This window comes from Euphorbia lathyris, chromosome 6 (genome assembly GCF_963576675.1).
Source record: "Euphorbia lathyris chromosome 6, ddEupLath1.1, whole genome shotgun sequence".
In the NCBI taxonomy this organism is placed as follows: domain Eukaryota; kingdom Viridiplantae; phylum Streptophyta; class Magnoliopsida; order Malpighiales; family Euphorbiaceae; genus Euphorbia; species Euphorbia lathyris.
The window spans coordinates 35,750,092-35,770,883 of record NC_088915.1 but is presented as its reverse complement, the minus strand read 5'-3'; the positions used below and the strand labels follow the sequence as shown (position 1 = coordinate 35,770,883).

Below are 20,792 nucleotides of genomic sequence, written 5' to 3'. Positions count from 1 at the left end.
TTTTTTAACAAAAACTTATTTTGAATCGGTTAAATTTACTTATAATATTTATAGTAAGGAAAATCGTTAAATCGGTTTTGGTTTTGAAATTGCTAGAATGAGAATTAGATTAGAGTATGAAAATGTTAGAAAATATTCTGATTTAAGAATGAATTTGCAAGACAGGAACGCTTAGTACTTTTTAGAAAAGTAAACAAATGTATTTGTTTGCATTAAGCAAAGAAAACAACTTTAAACTTTGTATAAATTATAAAGATGAAATAAATGACGGAACCTCTAATTTTTAGGCTTTGAACGCAACAATCCTCCTAACTGGTTTAGATTGCTTCCTTAACCAAATTAAAACTCTACCGAGATAATAATTTGTCTAAGTGTTCAACAACGTTTCCTTGTAAAGATTTTGAATTAAACTACGTTTTAATGAAAACACCAGCATCAATCCACTTCGGATCCTTTACCAAAGTGATGCATAAAAATCTATCGAATAGAACAGACTTTATTAGATGAAATATAAATTGATACAAGTTTACAGAGAACAAGAAGCATGGAAACATTCGACGACTTGCAAGTGAACGGGTTGTCAATCCTTTCCTTGGGTTTCGTTAGAATTTGTCAGACTCAAGGGCGGATCCTCTAATCAATCTTCTCGTTGAATCTTCGTAATAGAGACGGGGTCTGTCTACTACCAAAATGTAAACTAAATTTGAACAATGTCTAAACGCTACTGTATTTGTTATTATTGAATAAACAATGTGTGTACATCATATTGTTTTGAACAGAAATGAAATCTAAATTCTGAATCACTTGACTCGGAATTTCTGCATAAATTCTATACTAATCTCTTTCTTCTACATCTCTTCAACTCTTCATCAACTCTTTATTTATAGATGTTGAAGAGTCTTGATTGAAGTGTCGTGTCCGTTGTGAAGGATCGTATCCGTTGTGAAAGGACGTCTTTATCCACTCGAACGAACGCGTTTCGTCGAAAACGAAAGTGTGCAATTTGGCTTCTACAGATTTTCTGTTCTTACCGAGAATATTTAATTCTCGGCCGAGAATGGGGGAGCATCATTTTGGTCTTCGAACGAAGGGAAGGAGGAGCTGAAGGGAGCGTATCGCGACCGAGAATTGGGGGAGCCGTGGTCGCGGCACGGAACTTTTTCGCTTCTTCGGCTTTCGTTCTCGTCCTCGATTTGGCGTTATTAATTTTCGTCGTCTTCGACTCCTTTTGTAGGGTTTTTCTTCTGTTTTTGATCCTTTTTCACTCCTATTTGGATGTTACCAAATATTTATGTACCTTGCATGAAAGAAACATATTCGAGAGTAAAAGTATTCTAAACAGATATAAACAGCACAAATTCATAGCAATATTGATGTAATTATTGATGATATTTTAGGTATATTTTGGGCTTAACACGGCCCCCTCTCTTGGGCAGCCTCCCCCGCTGCCGGCACTTCCACGGTGTAATTGCCCATCAACACATTAGCAACAGGGCACTTACTGCCAAGCTCCCCAGCCGGATCGGTTTCCACCGCAACGCGGGACATCGCCTCCCCAGGTCCAAGGGGCCGAGTGACAAGATCCCTGGCACCGGAATCCCAATCCGGCACTGCCGCAGCAGACGCCGGCACCCCGCCCCCAGCAGACGCCTGCTCCGCCGCCCTCGCTAACCTCTCCCTGGACCACCCAGCCTCTGCGTCCCCTGCATCACTCAGAAACGCGACCGGATCCGACCTCTCCACCCCTTTGCGAGCCGGCCGCTCCCTCTCTGTCGAGCGATCCCTAACACGCTCGCCACTCCCCGTCTAACACTCAAACTCGGAGCCGATCTCCCTTCGCCCACCGCCCCCTCCCCATCCGGTCCCGGATCCGCAACCAGCACCCTCCCCGCAACCCGATCCCCCCACTCATGGTCCGATCGGCTGCCTGTACCACCTGTTGCCGTAGTCACCCTAGCCTTCCGCCGCTCTCGCTCTTCCGCTCGCTCTTTCGCCATTTCCCTCTTTTCCTTTTCCTGACTTGAATTGTAGTTAACACAATTAAAACATTTTTATAATATAGTTACATGCAATTTTTGTAGCATTTTTTTTTGAGCAAAATAAGCACTTTATTAAAAAATGGGTTAAGGTGCAAAAATACCCCTAACGTTTTGGGTTATGAGCAATTTTACCCCTAACGTCTAAAATGGTGCAATTTTACCCCTAACGTTTGTAGCCATGAGCAATTTTACCCCTAACGTTGATAAATTGAGTCAATTTCAGAAATAATTCATCAAACTGTCTTCTCGGTCATAAATCTTATCATCTACACTTCACATGTGCGTCATTTTATCAATAACAAATCATAAACATATGTCGGGATGTGAAAAAAAAATAAAAAAAAAATAAAAAAATATACTGTCTTTTGTACGAATTAGACAAAAAAATTCAAAAAATTCACCGAATTTATAAATATTAATCTCAAATTCTATTATTAAATTACAAAAGACATGAAATCCTTTTTTTTAGAATGAATTGATATGCAATTGGTGCAAAATAATAAACAAAAACATCTGTGTTTTATAATAGTGTCTGAAATTGATCCAAATTACCAATGTTAGGGGTAAAATTGCTCTTGGCTACAAACGTTAGGGGCAAAATTGCACCATTTTAAACGTTAGGGGTAAAATTACTCCTGACCCAAAACATTAGGGGTATTTTTGCACCTTACCCCTTAAAAAATAGAGGAGGCATCTCGAGTCAGAATGTCTTACAGGATTAGATAATTGAAAACAAATTAGCATAGAAACGTTCATTTTGTACCAAACCTTGAAACAAACTTGGCCAATAATCTGACCAAATTCCATAAGATCTCTTCAATGTGCTACAGAATCAGTAACGACTTTGGCATCATTCTTGAAAATTACAGAACTGTAGCATACGGATTGTACCTAACCAATGCTTTTATTCAATGTAGCATTTTCTTTTATAATATTGTTTTTTTTTTTGAAGAATCTTTTATAATATTGTTAGATGTCATTTTTGTAGCATTTTCTTATTAACGGTGTCTTTCACTCTATAATTTTACTTTTATACAGATATATATTTCTAGAAAACAAAGCTTATACTGAAATTCTACAAAAGGAAACTGAAAACGCTGTTGTTCTCTTCCTTGCTGCCTTCAATCTCTTTTAAAACCCGCGAAAATCAATGTTGGTATTCCAATCAAAGCAATCGGCGTATATTCGAAATTCCCACATTTAGCCATAGCAGATGGATCGAATCCAAGCAACAAACGAGCTCGCTTTCCGGGTCGGGTTCTCTGGCTACAGTGGCCACCTCAGGGTCGAACCACTCACCACTGTGGAGCGCTCCGACCCCGTGAAGTCGCTACCTGATTTTGTACTTGTAAGTATTCGTGTTGGCTGTGTACAATTTGTGCTTTCTGTATACTGTTTAATTTGGCTATCGTTTGCGGCTTGTCTAGTCTAGGGCTTCTTTCTGCTAATTCCTCGAAGGCTTTTAGCTTTAACTGTGTGTTTCTTGCTTACAAATGCATTTTCTGTTTCGTAATTTCCATGTCAAGATATTAAGTTCCTTTCCAGTGGTTGGAACCTCGAAGTGATAATATAGGACATTGGTTCAAGTGCATTGGTGAACATACTAATCTTTTAATTTTTTTTTAATTTTTTTTTTAAATTATCTACTTGAAGTCAGAACCTAATTCAATTATGACATTTTCTTGGTAGTCCAAATGTAGTGGGATGCATTTGCAAAATGCCTCATTCACTTCGTATGGGAGTGGTATCTATGAATAAGGAATAACGTTATGCTTTTGTGTAATAAGTTCTTCATCTTAATCTATTCCAGCCCCCTGCCTTTCCCAGGGAGACACATCAATCAATAAAGGAGCACATAGAGGAGAAATATCTCTTGCCAAGATTAGACCCTGATGAATTTTTGGCAGAAAAAGCTGGAAAGCAGTGGGATTTTGACTGGTTTGAAAGGGCTAAAGTACTCCTGGAGCCTTCATTGCCACGTTCCGTTGTAGTTCCGACATGGGAGTTACCATTCAGACGGAAAAAATTGGGATCAGAACAAGGAATGTGGGAGCCAAATTCGATCCAGGTATAAGGTGTTTCCTAATTGCTTTATTTTCTGTTTATGGAATTTTTCATCATAGCAAGTCTATCTAGGTATACAATGTCCTTTTCTTTTACTGTTCAGAGATTTCATTAGGATGCTCATTCAAACTGCTATTTGAGGGGGCTTTGGAAGGATTTTTGATTCATCATTTTCAATCTTTTGTGATTTTAACTTTTGTTACAGAACTGGTGTTAGGAAATAGGCTGTTTTAGCATCCCTGTTAGATTAGATTCTTTTATTTTCTTTAATAGTTTTGTTCCTAATAGAATTAGGCATTAGTTTTTATTTCTGCAAAAGTAGTTCCTATTTAGGATTCCTGCGATAGTTAGTTCCCATTTATGATTTTGCTTTCCTAGTTATAGGAGGATTCTGTTTTTAATTGCAGTAATTAATTCCTAAAAAAGACTGCTTGTAATTCTTATTTAATACTGCTATTCAATAAAAAAGCAAGCAAATTTCCAACAAATTCATTCTTGAGATTGTGGAGTCTCTCTCAACTAGCTCCAAACAATTCTGAGATCATGGAGTTCTCCCTTAACTAGCTCCTAACTATTTCAACAAGATAGGTAAGGGAAGGAAACTTCTAAATAGAAGCTTATAAGGTACAAGGTTCCATAACAAGATACGAAACCCGTGTTCATAACAACTGGCTTGTTGTATTGTATTAGGTGGATGTGTCAGATTTAACTGTTGGAGCTGAAGATTTTAGTCCATTGCCACGCATTAGTGGACCTGCAAAGGATTTTGTGAGAGGAAGCATCAACAACCGACCTTTTCGTCCAGGAGGTTTTGATGATTCTCAACCTTTAGAGAGGATACTTCCTGCTGGTGCTACAAATGGTGAATGGGTACGTGAACTGCTGAATGGTGGTGCAGCTCAGTCTATTCCTCCAAGTCTTAAGCAAGGGCTAGAGCTTGGTGATCTTAAGGTAAGTAATTAGATGTAATGTCAAAATTCGATGTCTTCATACTTGATCCCATATAAGTTCTTGTACATTGACCTGTCTTTTTGCTCTTCTCCTTTGAAGGCTTATCCATGCTCATGGAATGTTTACAAGGACCAAACTCCAGTCAATTCCACTTCACATGAAAAGTTGGTGCGTTGTTGCATTTTTTCTAAATTTAACTACTAAACTGTAAGAGTTATTTTTTTTTTCCCTAGCGGTAGGGTATATTAGTATATTTATGTCGGTGGTGTTTTTTGCAGAATGAATTGTCTGTACAGCTTGATGATCTGTTCAAAAAGGCATGGGAGGAGGATTTTGCTGCAGAATATGTTGGAGATGGTATGTATTATTTGCGTCTTTCCATTTTTGTCACAAAAGTTTTTAGCATTATATATTTTAAGCAAAGTAATAGGAAGTTGTCCATGGAATTTTGCGTCCTCCAATTTGGGTTATGAAATTAATTGCCTATGGGGCTTAATAGAGGATTGCATTGAATTTAAAGGGATGGTGATGTGCTGAACTTATATTGTGATATTGAAGGTAAGGGGACGTTGATATGCCGAAGATACATTTCGATGGGTCAAGTTTGATCTTTGATGTTGTGAATCGCTGGTCCTCTTAGGGTCTGCTGTTATGTTCCCTAGCCATGGATCTTGTCACAGGCGCTGTAGGAGCTGCCTTTTCTCTTTGTTATTATTTCTTTCTCAGACCTATTTTGAATAATCTTCAGCTTGTCAAAGGGAGACTGAAACCTTGGACCTTGTTAAGAGAGAGCTCCAATCTCTAGGTTAACAATAAAATTGAACATTAAAATTCTGCTTGTCTTTATTGCATTCGGTTGTCCTTTAAATAGGACAAGATCAAGACAAAATAGGAAGTTTAACATAAATAGGAATCTATAATTTAGGAATTAAACTAAATCAGTTTCCTAATGGGAATAAAACTAACTTATGAACTAAAATAAAAGTCTCCTTATAAGAATAAAACTAATTTAGAAATATTCTAATCCTTAGGAGCCAGGTTTTCAAAAGGACTACAACTAGATAGGTGGATTAAAGTTCTACATAGATGGGAGTGTTTGAGACTTGATAAATTTGCTTCTGGTTTCAACGTCTCATGGTTGAATGGTTGGTGGGCATCATGGATTCTGCTGCAATTCTTTCAGGCCAAGTTTGATTCTGCATTATGCATCATGTTGATACGAGAGTTTTTTTGATATTATAAATGTTATGAGTACTATATTTTTTTTTAGCTTGAATTACAGTATTCCTTTATTGTTTATTTATTTATTTATTTTAATTTTTTTTTTCTTTTTTGGTGGAATTTCTGTTCCATAATTTGCTGGTAAACATATGCATGTGGTTTTTCTCGATGTTGGAAGTAACATTGGAAATATTTATCCCTTGTGCCTGTGTCTGTTATTTCAATTATTTGAACTGAGCTTGAACTTTTAGCTTTGGTGGTCCTTTGAAATGCATATAACCTCTCTGATCAGGTAGGCTAGGAGTTAAGAACTTAGGTGTTGTTTGGTATAGCTGAAAATTAAATGCTAAAAAAATAAGTTCTGAATTTTAAATTTTATAAATGTTGAAAATTTTGAACTATAAAGTTGCTTGGTAAGTAATGAAAATAAGATATCGAATTTAAGGGTATATTGGTTCTTTAAGATATATAAAATTATTTTTATGATAATTTTAGGAGAAGTGTTAATATGAATATATTTTGAAGAGTATATAAATAATTATGTATATAAAATTTTAAATATTATTGTTAATGTTAACTTAAAATTTTAAGTTTAATATTTTGACTTAATTAAAACTTATAAGTGGTATTATCAAAACAATCTAAAAGCTAATAATACACATTTAATTCATTAATTTTAAATGCTAAATGAGATAATCTGCAACCCCTTAGGCAATACTTGTTGCCACTAAGAGATGAGTTTTATGTTTTATAGGCATTTAGGCCATTGGGCATTTGCATGAGGAACCATGTTAACCCTTCATGCTTGATACCGTAATCAATATTTTGTGGACCTCAAAGTGTTGATTTTCAAATATTGAGCACCAAACAGATTCCAAATAAGATTGGGCTTCTCATCAATGAGTTAGATTGCATAACAAGAGACTTGAGATCCAAATTGGCTTTTCAGTCGTCTATTCACTTATAAGTAGTCTATTATGCTTATAATTTCTGATAGAAAATCATAAACCAACACAGCAATAACACAACATAGAACACAAAAAATACTTGATGTAGATGAATGACAGATTGATTGAAACTTCTCTACCATATTACTATATGCAATCAATACAGAGACAAACAGAAACTATTCATACAAAAGGCTGCCATCCTCTGTAAAAACCATATATTATTTACACACACACATCCAAATTCACGCCAATTCCCTGGTATAACAGACTCCAGCTAGCCCTAATCAACGTCTCCCCTTTTGTTCCCTTTCTCGCCTTAATTTCTCTATCAATTTCTCAATGTGGGACTGCTTGCCTTTGTGTTCCTCTTCATATTTTTCCTTATTCGTAAACTTCCTTTCCCTCAAAACAAATCCAGAAGTACAAGACTCTAATGCTTCCCTTCAAGTCCAACTGGGTCCATATCAAACTTGGGCCTGTAACTTTTTTACTTCTGGTATCACAAATTGTAGTCATGATTTTCTCCCATTCTTTTATTTTCTTCATGTGGAACTAACACCGATACTACTTCTGAAGATCAATTGTTAGAAGAGGAGTCTGCGAACTTGGATGGTGAAGCAAACAAGATCGATGTGCCTGGTATTTCAACTGAAGCCGAGCTGTCTGTTTTGGATGAGATTTTGTCTGTTGAATCAGGTGGTATGTCAAAATCTGATGGAAATGGTGAAAGTGGTGCAAGCAAGCAGAAAGAGGTGTCAACTTTATCAGTTTTCAACATTATTATTTTCTTGGTAGCTTCCGAGTCCCTTATGGTGTAACTCCATATATTGCAGGCCTGGGCTCATAGGGGCAACAGTGAATGGATTGCGGAGCATTTCTATGAACTAGTTCCTGATATGGCGCTTAATTTTCCTTTTGAATTGGATATATTCCAAAAGGAGGTACTGATCAACACATTTCAATTTCTTCTATATTAATGAAATATACTTTTAAAAAGATGCTATTGCTTGAATTATGATATCGTTAGAAGAATAATACCATATTGAACACCACAATTGTGACTCATATAGTCTAAATTAAGGTATTTATTAGGTTTTCTTTTGATAATATTAGAAATATTTTAAAGACTTAAATTATTTAAATAGTTTAGATGGGCCACATATGTTTAGGATGTTGTGCTTTTGTATATTGTATTATTCTCATGCCTGCAAATAGCTTTGCCTAATACTATAACATTCTTTATTCATTAACAAGCCTTTTGAAAAATTAAACCTAGACACCTTGGCATCTTTTTTCTGTCAATGCTAAAACATAAACATTGCATATTTGAAATGAAAGCTCTAGAAGGAAAGATAAATGTTGCTTATAACTCGAATTTTACGTTATCTTAATAGAGCTGCTTTTAGGACTTCCTTTGAAACAGTGCCTTTGCAAGCATGCATGGGGTTCCTTGATGGTGGGATTTTCTTGTTAACTGAAAGATCCTTCTGTTTTCCTTCTTGTTCAGTGTAGAACATATCTGTCTTCTTTCTACTGCAGCACATGCTGCCTATATCTGTTTTGGAAGGCCAGTGTATAATTTTCATATTTGCTGCTTGCCTTAGTTGACTAAGCAGTACCTTTTTGTTCTCTGTTTTTTTCCTCCGTACTTCTATAATTCTTGCAGGCGATATATTATTTGGAAAAGGGAGATTCTGTTTTCGTGGCAGCTCACACCTCAGCTGGAAAGACAGTTGTGGCAGAATATGCTTTTGCTTTGGCATCTAAAGTATGATTTTCTGAATCTATTTCATGGATTAGGAATTACATCTTTATTTTATTTTTCTAACTCAATATTTTAGATAACCTCCTTACTCTAATTAATATATTCTTTCATGCCAATAATATCATGGGATTTTTTTCCTGTCATGCAGCATTGCACCAGAGCTGTTTATACTGCTCCAATTAAAACTATAAGCAACCAAAAGTATCGGGATTTTTGTGGGAAATTTGATGTTGGCCTTCTCACAGGCGATATTAGCTTGAGGCCAGAGGCTTCTTGTCTTATCATGACCACTGAAATATTGAGGTCAATGCTTTACCGAGGTGCTGATATCATACGAGATATTGAATGGGTAAAGAGATATGGTTATTTTTTCTTTTTAATATTCCCCTTCCAATTTTGATCATTGGAATTCTTTCGGTAAAGTTGTTTTGCCATTTTTCACTGTATTGATGAAGTACTGCACTTTTTTTTTTCCTGCTCAATCTATGAGATAGGTCATATTTGATGAAGTTCATTATGTCAATGATGCTGAAAGAGGTGTTGTTTGGGAAGAAGTTATAATCATGCTCCCTAGGCATGTAAATATTGTCCTCCTTTCAGCCACGGTATGTATTTCTTCCTTCAATGACATTTCTCACTGACCCTTGACATTGTCACAGACATGTTTTTCATCTCTTGTCATGTGTGTTTCCTCTTCAGCAACAAAATGTTCAGCAGCTTACTTTAGATTGACCTATATTTTTAGAGCACTTTTTATTTTGTGATTGAGCTGTTTGATCTCAAAATTTATGAATTTGAACGAGGCCTTCCAAAATGACAGGAGTTGTTTATAGTTTCTTACTACTTAGCGAACTCTGAAAAACTCTAGATGGAAAAACTCTTGGTTCAATTCTTGCAACAGTTCTTACTCAATAGTGTGAAACGTTTTTAGTTTCAAGCTGTTCATAAGAAACGTTTTTCTTATCATGCCTTACACATCAGAATCATGTGGAAATGATGTACAAAAGGAATTTAATTTTCTTTTGACTGTTTTTCTATCTTTTGTTACTGCTAAAAGAATGTCAAACTAAGTTGCTTCTTTTGATTTTTGACAGTTGTTTACAGATTACTTTGTAGTTATTCTTCCCATGGGATTTTTTGCTACTGTAGCACAGTTTCATAGCTTCTTGGTATTTGATCTGCATGACTTGTATAGGTACCAAACACAGTTGAATTTGCAGACTGGATTGGTCGCACAAAACAAAAGAAAATACAAGTTACCGGGTTAGTTGTGAAACTCCCTGTGAGAGAAAAATGTTTAGCTTGTTGGATCTTTTGAGTTGAGTTCTTTAGAGTGATTAACTTTAACATAATTTGTTGTTTCATGGTTTCAATTTTCTTTTGAACAAACAAATTTTCTGCAGAATTGATATACGTTTTTGTGCTCAGATGACAATGTCCATTTTGCTTGATCTTTTTTCAGGACTACAAAAAGACCAGTCCCATTGGAGCATTGCATTTTTTATTCTGGAGAACTTTACAAAATTTGCGAGAATGAAACTTTCATAACTCAGGGATTGAAAGCTGCTAAAGATGCACAGAAGAAAAAGAATACAAGTGGAGTTGGTGTTGGATCTTTAGCAATGCGGGATGGAAATCATGGACAGAAACGTGAACATCCTCCTAATCATAATAAACAGAATAAATATTTTGGTTCCCAGTTCTCTGGCAATAGTGGAGGGAATCAAAACAATGGGAGTGGCCAATATAGCTGGGGTTCAAGGAGGTCGGAGGCTTCCCTATGGTTGCAGCTTGTTAACAATCTCTTAAAGAAATCTCTTTTACCTGTATGTGGTTTTCTTTCTTTGTACATCAATTTAAATTATCATCAGGCTTATCTTATTTTATTTTTTGAAACTATCATGGTAATCTTTTAATTTGACGCTTGATTCTTTCAAGACAACAAAAAGAACAATAAATAGATAAAATGTGGTGTTTTGGGGGAATTTTTAAAGCGTTTGTGGTGAAGTGTTTCAAAATATAAATGTTCCCGTTTTCATTTTGTCTTTTATTTGCAAAATCAAACTTGGAAATATTTTTGTTCCATAATTTGTGAATGTGATACCTAGCAAAGTTGGAAAAAACAGGTTCAAGATTAAGAACCAATTAAATGCTAAAAATTATGGATGCTAAATTTTTTAAATTATTATGTTTTATGAATGTGCTAAAAATAAAGTACTGGATCTAATCTAATTTACAATGTTTAGTAAGTTTATGTTGGCAAATTTTGTTTCATTGGAGATCATCTTAAGATGGTTTTAAGTGTAGAAAGGTGAGTTTCTTAAAAAAATAAAATTAAAATGTATAAATAAATTTATAGGTTAAAACTTTGAAGTTATATATTTTTACTTATCAGATTAAGAAGACATGTTACCTTAATAATTTTTTTTAATTACTAGCAGCTATCCACTATCATACAGTTTTAAAATAATAAGAGAACACTTTAGTATTTTAACTTTAAGTGCTGAATGAAGTTATTAGACTCCCCTTCGGTGTCCAATATGGTTTAGCAACTGTTATTCTTGACAAATGGAGACAAGACCGTGTTCGACATTTTAAGTTTTCTTTGATCTGATATATTTGATAAAATGACAATTTCACACTGAACAAGCATGGTTTACTTTCGGAAATTTCTTTGTTAGTAACATATTGTCCATGCTGTCTCTGTCCTTAGTGGGAAATTTATAAATGTTCCCTGGCAAGTTTTAGCATTAGATGTAATTTAAGCAGTCTTGTCCTTGTGCTCTCAGGTAGTTATATTTTGTTTCTCAAAGAATCGGTGTGATAAATCAGCTGACAGTATGCCAGGCATGGACCTCACTAGTGCTTCTGAGAAAAGTGAAATCCGTGTTTTCTGTGATAAAGCATTTTCACGACTAAAAGGATCTGACAGGAATTTACCACAGGTTCGCCTAATATATGTGTTCTATGGGTATAAATTTATTTCAGTTCTCATGGATGAATCTTATGTGCAGATTGTAAGAGTTCAGAGCCTTCTTCATAGAGGGATTGGTGTACATCATGCAGGACTGCTTCCAATTGTTAAGGAAGTAGTTGAAATGCTTTTCTGCCGTGGTGTAATCAAGGTAATGTTGTCCAACAAGCGGGTTACCATTATGTAGTCACATTCATATTTTATTGTGTTAGTATATTGTTTTTCATCGATGATGTTTGCATGAGGTTAAAGAACTCATGCGTGTTAATGTTGAAAAATGCACGCTGTTGGAAGTTAGTGCTGTTGCTGTTCAGGTAATCAAATGGCTTTCATTATTTTTAGTTGCTTTAATGTCTTGTGCTTGTTTTTCATTTTAGGTATTATTTTCAACTGAAACGTTTGCTATGGGTGTTAACGCCCCAGCTAGAACGGTGAGTTCTGTCTAACAAATTTTGAACCTTGGTATGATATATCCTGTTACAATAGGTGTACTCCTGACTTGTTAACTTATTTTCACATTGTAGTTGTAGTTATTTATTTCTGATTTAACTAAAAGATGTACTTTATCTTTTCTGCTTCGTTTTCATTTTATGATTTCTCTGTTGGTCCCTAATGTTTGAATGTTTATGAGGTGCACAAATAATGATTACTTATGTCAGCTTATGCTTCCAGAGCTTTTAGGTAGCAATGTTTAACTTTTGCTCGGAACTTATTGGAGGAGGTTATTTTTGTAGGAAGATTTACTTGTCCTCCATGCATACTATGATATAGAATTCAAACCTCACAACTAGTAAGTAATAGCCAATATCCAACACAGATCAGTGAATACTCATGTTCATTGATAATAATAGGTAGAAAACAAGTAGACGAAAGAAATACAAAAAGATAAATGGATTGAGTAAACCTCAGTCCCCTTCTCATCCAAAATGGATGAGCCTATGCACTTAGACAGCCAAACAGCAATAACAATATCTCCAATACCCATACAGATCCCATCACACACACTCTTGTACCTCCTGCTACCTTTACAGCTCATCATTCTCAAATAACTAACTCCTGAAGCTAATTGCCAATCTGCCCTGCACTTAATTACTAATCTGCCCTGCATTATCCTTGCGTCTCCTTGTGTACACTCTCCACACTTTGGGCTTGTCTTGATTAGGATTCGGAATATTGGCCCTGTTCCGTTCTCTGTCATACTATCTGTTAGGAAGCGGTTTCAACCAGTCTATCAGAGTTTTATACATGGGAATTGAATTTGTTTAATTATTTATTTAGAAGCTAGACATTTATTTGATATTAGGTAGAGATCTATTTGACAGTTATTTCTAGAGATTATCTAGTGACTAGATAGAAATTTCTGATCAGTTACATAGTTGGCCTTAATCTGACCTGGATTTTCCTTTTTAATGCTAGCAATTAAAAGTCAGACATTTTGTTTGATCAATTTATTTATGAGATGGTACAGTTCTTTCAAACGAGTTCTAGACTGTCTAGCAAGACAGTTAAGCAGCACAGAAAGACACCTAGAGCTGGATTATTTTCTGGGTACCACTTTATGGTACAGGGTCCTGCACGATATGATCATGTGGAATTTATAAATCATAAAACACGATATGACGCGATAACCCGTTTTGACACCCTTAACAATTCCTGATACTCTAATGTTGTTACAACTATATCGAAACACGGTACAAACGAACAATTTGCCCCCTGAACTTGTATTCCAGCGACACTTCAATCCAGATTAACATGCATGATTATTTCATTGGTTAAATCTGCACTTGTCCAATTGTCTTAAAGTACAAATTGGCAACAAAAATTCATTTGGGCTAATTTGTCCCTTGAATACAAGTTCAGGCGCAAACTGTTGTAGCTTCAACCCTGTTTGTTGCCACAAGTTCTAGTATACATGATTATGACCTGTTCTGCTAATGAGGCTGGTAATGCTCTATGTTTGGGATCTAGTTATTGGACTAATAATCAGGAAAAGTTCTTGAAAGTAGTGTGCAGGTTTTGGTTTTAAGTTGGGATTTTTTGGACCCTCGCTCAGCGGGGACGCGTAATGCGACCGGGCCGCCCTTTTTTAGGGGGTGTTTGTTACGAGGGATAAATGGGGTGGGATAGGGATAAGATATCTAAAGTTCATTTATCTCGTGTTTATTTTAGAGACAGGGTTACGGGATAGATAAGAGCCTTATCCCTCAAATCCTATACCTAAGAGGGGGTGGGATAAGCTCCTACAATTTTAATGAGATGAAAAAGTCCATCTTATCCCTCAAATCAATATTCTGTAACTTAAGTAAGGTTAATATAGTAAAATGTATTATTTTATCCATGTCCATATCCCACAAAACAAACATGGAATAATAATTCTCAACATCCTATTTTTATCTTATCCCAAAATGTATTATCTTATCACGGGTTCGAGTCTTAGGAGCGGCCTCTTGCCAATTAAATTGGCAAGGGAAGGCTTGCCCCCAATACACCCTTGTGGTGGGACCCCTCCCCGGACCCTCGCTCAGCGGGGACGCGTAATGCGACCGGGCCGCCCTTTTTTTTATCCCCGTCCCGATATTTATCCTTATCCCTATCCCCATCAAATACCAAACGGCCCGTTAGAGTTAGAGAGAACCATGATATCAAGTTTAAGATACCTAATTTAAAGAAAGAAATGCTTCCTTGTTCTTTCAAAATCTTATTTTATAAAACTGGTGCAAGTAAACTGAATAAAGTAAATTACGAATACATCAAAAAGAGCAACTGAATTTAATGAGTGTACCCTGAATTTAATTTTGTTTCTCAGCACTTGCTCATTTAGCCCCAAGTCTGACAGATTTATGTGGTTTGCAGGTTGTGTTTGATACTTTAAGAAAGTTCGATGGCAAGGAATTTAGACAGTTACTTCCTGGAGAATATACTCAAATGGCTGGACGTGCTGGCAGACGAGGACTTGACAAAATTGGTACAGTTGTTGTGATGTGTAGGGATGAGATCCCTGAGGAAAGGGATTTGAAGCATGTTATAGTTGGAAGTGCTACCAGGCTTCAATCTCAGTTTCGATTGACTTATATTATGATCTTACATCTCCTCCGAGTGGAAGAACTAAAGGTAAGTGTGGAATCTGGAGCTTATATCTTGTAAAATTTGTGGTTATGAAATGCTTAACTAATATTAATAGAAGTTTAAAGTATTGTGAAAGTGGAATATGCGCGAGAAAACATTCTATATAGTATATAAGGCCTAATACACAAATAACCCCCTGAACTTGTCCAAATGTTGCAACTGCCCCCCTAAACTTTCAATTGTAACAACTTACCCCTTAAACTTGTCCAATTGTAAAACATAACCCCAAATTGGGAATTTTTTTACCCCGTATTTGAAGCAACCTTAAAAAAGTTTCCACAGATTCGTATCACGCCAAAGATCTGATTATCATACTCCACGAGCGTTGCAGATTTTGTATTTCACGTGTTTCTTCAATTGCAGTCCATGTCATCAATTTGGGGTCGTGTTTTACAATTGGACAAGTTGAAGGGGTAAGTTGTTACAATTGGACAAGTTTGAGGGGTAAGTTGTTACAATTGAAAGTTGGAGGGGACAGTTGCAACATTTGGACAAGTTCAGGGGTTATTTGTGCATTAGGCCAGTATATAATGATAAGTCGTACCAGTAAAAATAAAAATTCCAACCAATCCTCCTTTATTACTTTATTATAATTATAGTTCAAATTGAAACTCAAAAATCAGAGATTTATGGTTATTGATTATTATGTGTGTTATGGAACCAATTGAACTTAAAGCTTAAGCTTATAGTTAAGTCCCAATTCATATTAATATCTGACACATTCCCGCATGCAAATGCCCATTGGGCTTGAAGTGTCTACAACTATGTTGCACGGAAACTCTCCTTCATTAGTGTTTCCGTGTTTCGCGTCCGTTTCTTTTCTGTTTCCATTTCCATTTCCATTTCCTAGCTAAATTTTCTTAGAAATAACGTTTCCAGGTATCCGTTTTCGTGCAACATAGGTTTACAACACATGCCATCTTACCATGCGTTGAAATTAAATCAACAAATGAGGTTGCGAGGAATCGAATCCTTGATCACTTGGTCTAAGAGGCTCTTATACCATGTCATAGAACCAATTGAACTAAAAGCTTATGCTTATAGTTAAGGTCCAAATCATATGAATATCTTACAGTATGAAATTGTGCGACTTCAAAAACAATTTTCTTTATATTTTCCATGCATGTTGGTTCTTCTGATGTCGGTTATACTTCTTTTGAAATTGAAATGCTAAAATAAAAAGATACTGGCTAGTTTTTATATATAGAATATAGACTCCTATGAAACATCAGATACGATATTTTTAAAAAGTTTAAAAGCTCTCCCGCCGATGTCCAAATCCCTAACCCACCATCCGATACTCACAGCTTCTCCGCCGCCGCCGCCGCCACCGCCACCCTCAACCCCGCCCGACCCTAATGCTTCTCCCCCAACTTCGCCCCTCCGTTACCGCTCCTTCAAAGATATCCTAAACAATGTGTCGATGGCGGAACCACGTCGGATCCCCATAGATTTAAGATCGACGGGCTAGGGGGCGATTGGTCGTGTTAATGATGACCCTCTCTTCCCAGAAATCACAATTATACCAGAGCTTGTCGAAGAATGGTCTCAGGTAAGGGCTAATGCGTTAATCATTAAAGTCCTTGGCCGCAATGTGGGATTTATTGCAATCCGTAATAGGGCTGCTGAAATATTTCACAATGATAGACCTGGGGCATGGATTCCAGCTGGTGAACTTCGACAGAACTTCGAACAGAGATCATGTAATACAGGACGGGCCATGGATGGTGCAAGGGAACTATTTGACGGTCCGAGAATGGTCCCCTAATTTTGTTCCTTCAACTGCTTCGGTGGATACAACAATGGTATGGGCTCGCTTCCCCGAATTACCTGTACAATTCTACCAAGAAGATGCATTATTACTAATTGGGAACTCTTTTGGCAGAGCTGTGAGAGCGGATAAAAATACTACTGGGAAAGCAAGGGGGAAATTCGCACGGGTATGTGTCGAAATTGACCGTAGTAAACCCCTGATTGGCCAATTCCGATTGAATGGCAACACCTATCATATAGAGTACGAGGGCTTATATACTGCGTGTCTAAAATGTGGAATCTATGGGCACGAGAAGGACCCATGCAACATCCAGGGGAATGTCAAAGAAAACACCTCTCCAAATGGAGCTGTTAAGGAGGCGGATAAGCAAGGGGGGGATGTGACAATGAATCCCCAGGAGAACCACAACGAATCAGCCCAAAGCAATGAGGGGGAGACTGCAAGACCTACTGATCAGGAAAGGGGAGATACAAGCTCATTGAAGTATGGAGAATGGCTTTGTGTACCAAAGCGAAAATACACACCAAGAGCTAAGAAACCAGAACCCCAACAACAGCAACTGAAGGTTGTAACAGAACAAAGGGCTCATCGGGTGGCAACAACAAAAGAAATGGCCAGCAACAATCAAAAAACAACTGGTTCAGCTGGTTTCACCTTCCAGCCATCTGGTCTCCGAGGTAAAATCATAAAACAGCGAAGCATTGTTGAGAGAGGCCAGACATCAAATTCAAATAATGTGTTCGGACAGCTCTTGGACAATGTCAGCGATGCTTCTTTTGACATGATCAGTGCAGCTAAGGGCAAGGAAAATAGCCCTCACATTATGGACTCCTCGGGGAGAAGTAAACGAAACCGTTCAACCTCTGAGGTTAGAATCCCACTGTCTTCCAAAGATATTAATGCAATGATTGAATTTACAGGTCCAGCAAAGGACTTGGACGCGTCTCCTCTTGTCTAGCAAGTACCTCGGCTCGCCTCTCTGCCTTTTGATTATGATTTTGTCCTGGAACTGTTTTGGAGCCGGTGGTAATGAGTTCCACCGGGCTCTTCGGCACAAACTTGCAATTCATAAACCGGAGATTCTAGTGCTTCTGGAACCTCGCCTCCCGACGGTGAAAGCAGAGGATCTCACACGTAAGTTTAATTTCACAAATGTCACAGCTGTTGATACTGAAGGCTTTAGTGGTGGGATTTGGCTTTTCTGGAATACAGACAAACTGAGCATTCGAGTTGTTGAACAGAGCAGACAATTTCTCCACTTTGAAATCACTATCATTGGGGGGCCTTTTGACAAGAGAACTTTTGGTGCAACCTTTGTGTATGTCAGACCTCAAATGCATTTCAAGAGAGAGTTCATGGCAGAGATGTTGTGTCTACAGAAGAGAATAAGGAGGCCATGGGTGTTGATTGACGATTTTAATTGCATCAAAAATTTAGAAGAAAAACGTGGAGGGGTGCCAGGGATCATGGATCGATGCACGTTTTTCGCACAATGGATTAATAACATGAAATTAATTGACATGGAGTTTCAGGGTCCACCGTTCACCTGGTTCAGGGGTTCGACTGTGTGTACAAGGATCGCTTGTCGACTTGACAGAGCTTTGTGTGATGAAGCCTTCCGCAGCTGCTTTCCTGACGCCTTTATTACGCATCTTCCCCGCAACAGGTCTGATCACGCCCCTATCTCGCTCAATCTGAAACCGTACACCTTGGTTCCGTTGGTGAAACCATTCCGCTTCGAAGCTGCTTGGTTCCAACATGAGAGTTTCTCCACTTTTTTCGATCAAAATTGGCAAAGGGATCAAGATATTTCAGAAAGCCTGAAACGTATTACACCTGAGCTGAAGCGGTGGAACTGGAACACTTTTGGGAATATTTTTTTATCGGAAACAGAGGCTGTATAGTCGCTTGGCAGGGGTCCAAAGGCTTCTAGGGACGCGTTATTCTCGAGGTCTGATTAGATTGGAGCAGAAGTTTCTCTCTGAACTGGATGTCACGCTCTTGCAAAAAGAGACTCTTTGGTACCAGAAGTCCAGAGTTAAGTGGCTTGGCTTTGGGGGCAAAAATTCAGCCTTTTTTCATACCTTAATGGAAGCTGGATTTGGGATGATGGGCAAATCCGAGAGCTTGTCTCGAACCACTTTGCTATGCACTTCACGGAGGAGGTAAGTAGTAGGCCGATTCTTCTCACTGACTGTACCTTCCCAACGCCTCCTACTTCAGCGACTCTTCAGGGTCAGTTTTCTGCTCCAGAAATACGCCGGGCGCTGTTTGACATGAGCCCGTTCAAGGCACCAGGCCCGGATGGCTACCAAGCCGGTTTTTTCTAGAGACTATGACAGAATATAGGGGAAAGGGTTATGGCAGCAGTCCTTACAGCTCTAAATTTTGGAGAGATGCCTGGGGATTGGAATGACACTTTTCTCACCGTAATTCCAAAGGTAGCGCATCCAGAAATGATCACTCAATTCAGGCCCATTAGTCTCTGTACAGTGCTGTATAAATTGGTGACAAAATGCATTGTTAATCGACTAAAGCCGGTCCTTCGAGCTATTGTTAGCCCTGCACAGAGCAGCTTTATACCAGGAAGACAGATTGCAGATAATATCATCCTCCTTCAAGAAATAATTCATTCCTTTAAACGTAAGAAAGGGCGCAGGGGTTCTATGGTTTTAAAGTTAGATTTGGAGAAAGCTTATGACAAACTGTCTTGGGATTTCCTCAAGAGCACTCTCACAGAAGTCGGATTGAACAATTCCTTGATTAATTTAATTATGGCTTATGTTACCGGACCAAGCATGAGGGTCTTGTGGAATGTCGAGCCTTTACAACCCTTCTCTCCCTCTCGAGGTCTTAGGCAAGGAGACCCTTTGTCATCCTACCTCTTTGTCCTGTGTCTGGAGAGGCCGAGTCATATGATCATGGATGCAGTTAATTCAGGTACCTGGAAGCAAATCTTTCTTTCAAGGGGTGGCCCTGCGTTGTCTCATATCCTTTTCGCAGATGATATTATTCTTTTAGCTGAAGCCTCTGTGGAGCAAGCTCCGGTCATTAGCCAAATTCTGGAGGAGTTCTGCCATTGTTCATGACAAAAGGTTAGCTTGGAAAAATCGAGAGTGTTCTATTCCAGCAATGTACCTAAAGCCATGAGCCAGGATATTTGCCGCAGCTTGGGAATCTCCAAAACTACTAATTTGGGGAAGTACTTAGGCATGCCAATTATCCACCAAAGAGTAAACAAAGAGTTAATATGGGCCAATAATTGATAGAGTTCAGTCAAAATTAGCAGGTTGGAAATCTAAGAGCCTCAACCTAGCTGGCCGTCTGACGCTTGTGAAATCAGTTATGACCGCGGTGCCTAGCTATGCAATGGAGACTATGATTCTCCCCCGAAGCATCTGCGACCGTCTTGATAAGTTAAATAGGGGCTTTCTTTGGGGTTCGGTGGGTAATGTGAGGAAAATCCACCATGTTAACTGGAACACAGTCACTAGACCGAAGAATGAGGGTAGCCTGGGGATAAGAAGAATGCGTGAGTTTAATACTGCGATGATAGGCCGTCTAAGCTGGGCAATACTAATAGAGGCAAACTTTCTTTGGGTAAAAGTGTTGAAAGCAAAGTATGGAGGTAACAGACAAGGTCTGGAGGTTCTGAAGTCTTAGCCATCGCACTCGGCTACCTGGAGAAGCATTTCGACGGGTAAAGCAGTTTTACAACAGGGAGCAGCAAAGTTAATTTTCAATGGGAGAAATACAAGGTTCTGGAAAGACATTTGGTGTGGAAATTCAGTTCTATTAGCTTTGGACCCGACAATTTTGGATGATGAAGAAGTGAATAAAGCTGTTGTGGATTACTGGATTGAACATCGCAATTGCTGGGATTGGGCTCGCCTACATGACCTCTTGTCAACGTCGGACGCTTTGCGTG

At 37.9% G+C, this 20,792-nt stretch overlaps 1 protein-coding gene across 2 annotated transcripts in view; it reads left to right on the top strand.

Moving 5' to 3' along the window:
* Nucleotides 1-2,833: 2,833 nt before the first annotated feature.
* The window catches only part of LOC136232330 (DExH-box ATP-dependent RNA helicase DExH11), a 35,637-nt gene continuing 17,678 nt past the window's right edge, over nucleotides 2,834-20,792 (top strand). The window contains exons 1-17 of one of the 2 annotated variants that reach the window (XM_066021402.1): nucleotides 2,834-2,952; nucleotides 3,078-3,387; nucleotides 3,850-4,107; nucleotides 4,794-5,054; nucleotides 5,154-5,222; nucleotides 5,333-5,411; nucleotides 7,802-7,977; nucleotides 8,059-8,166; nucleotides 8,892-8,993; nucleotides 9,139-9,339; nucleotides 9,485-9,595; nucleotides 10,186-10,253; nucleotides 10,453-10,816; nucleotides 11,780-11,935; nucleotides 12,005-12,115; nucleotides 12,342-12,395; nucleotides 14,818-15,075. In XM_066021402.1, coding sequence (XP_065877474.1) covers nucleotides 3,253-3,387; nucleotides 3,850-4,107; nucleotides 4,794-5,054; nucleotides 5,154-5,222; nucleotides 5,333-5,411; nucleotides 7,802-7,977; nucleotides 8,059-8,166; nucleotides 8,892-8,993; nucleotides 9,139-9,339; nucleotides 9,485-9,595; nucleotides 10,186-10,253; nucleotides 10,453-10,816; nucleotides 11,780-11,935; nucleotides 12,005-12,115; nucleotides 12,342-12,395; nucleotides 14,818-15,075 — 2,511 coding nt within the window. In that variant the 5' untranslated portion in view covers nucleotides 2,834-2,952; nucleotides 3,078-3,252. Of the gene's footprint in view, nucleotides 2,953-3,077; nucleotides 3,388-3,849; nucleotides 4,108-4,793; nucleotides 5,055-5,153; nucleotides 5,223-5,332; nucleotides 5,412-7,801; nucleotides 7,978-8,058; nucleotides 8,167-8,891; nucleotides 8,994-9,138; nucleotides 9,340-9,484; nucleotides 9,596-10,185; nucleotides 10,254-10,452; nucleotides 10,817-11,779; nucleotides 11,936-12,004; nucleotides 12,116-12,341; nucleotides 12,396-14,817; nucleotides 15,076-20,792 lie in introns of those variants that run through there. The other variant, XM_066021403.1, reaches the window with a different exon arrangement.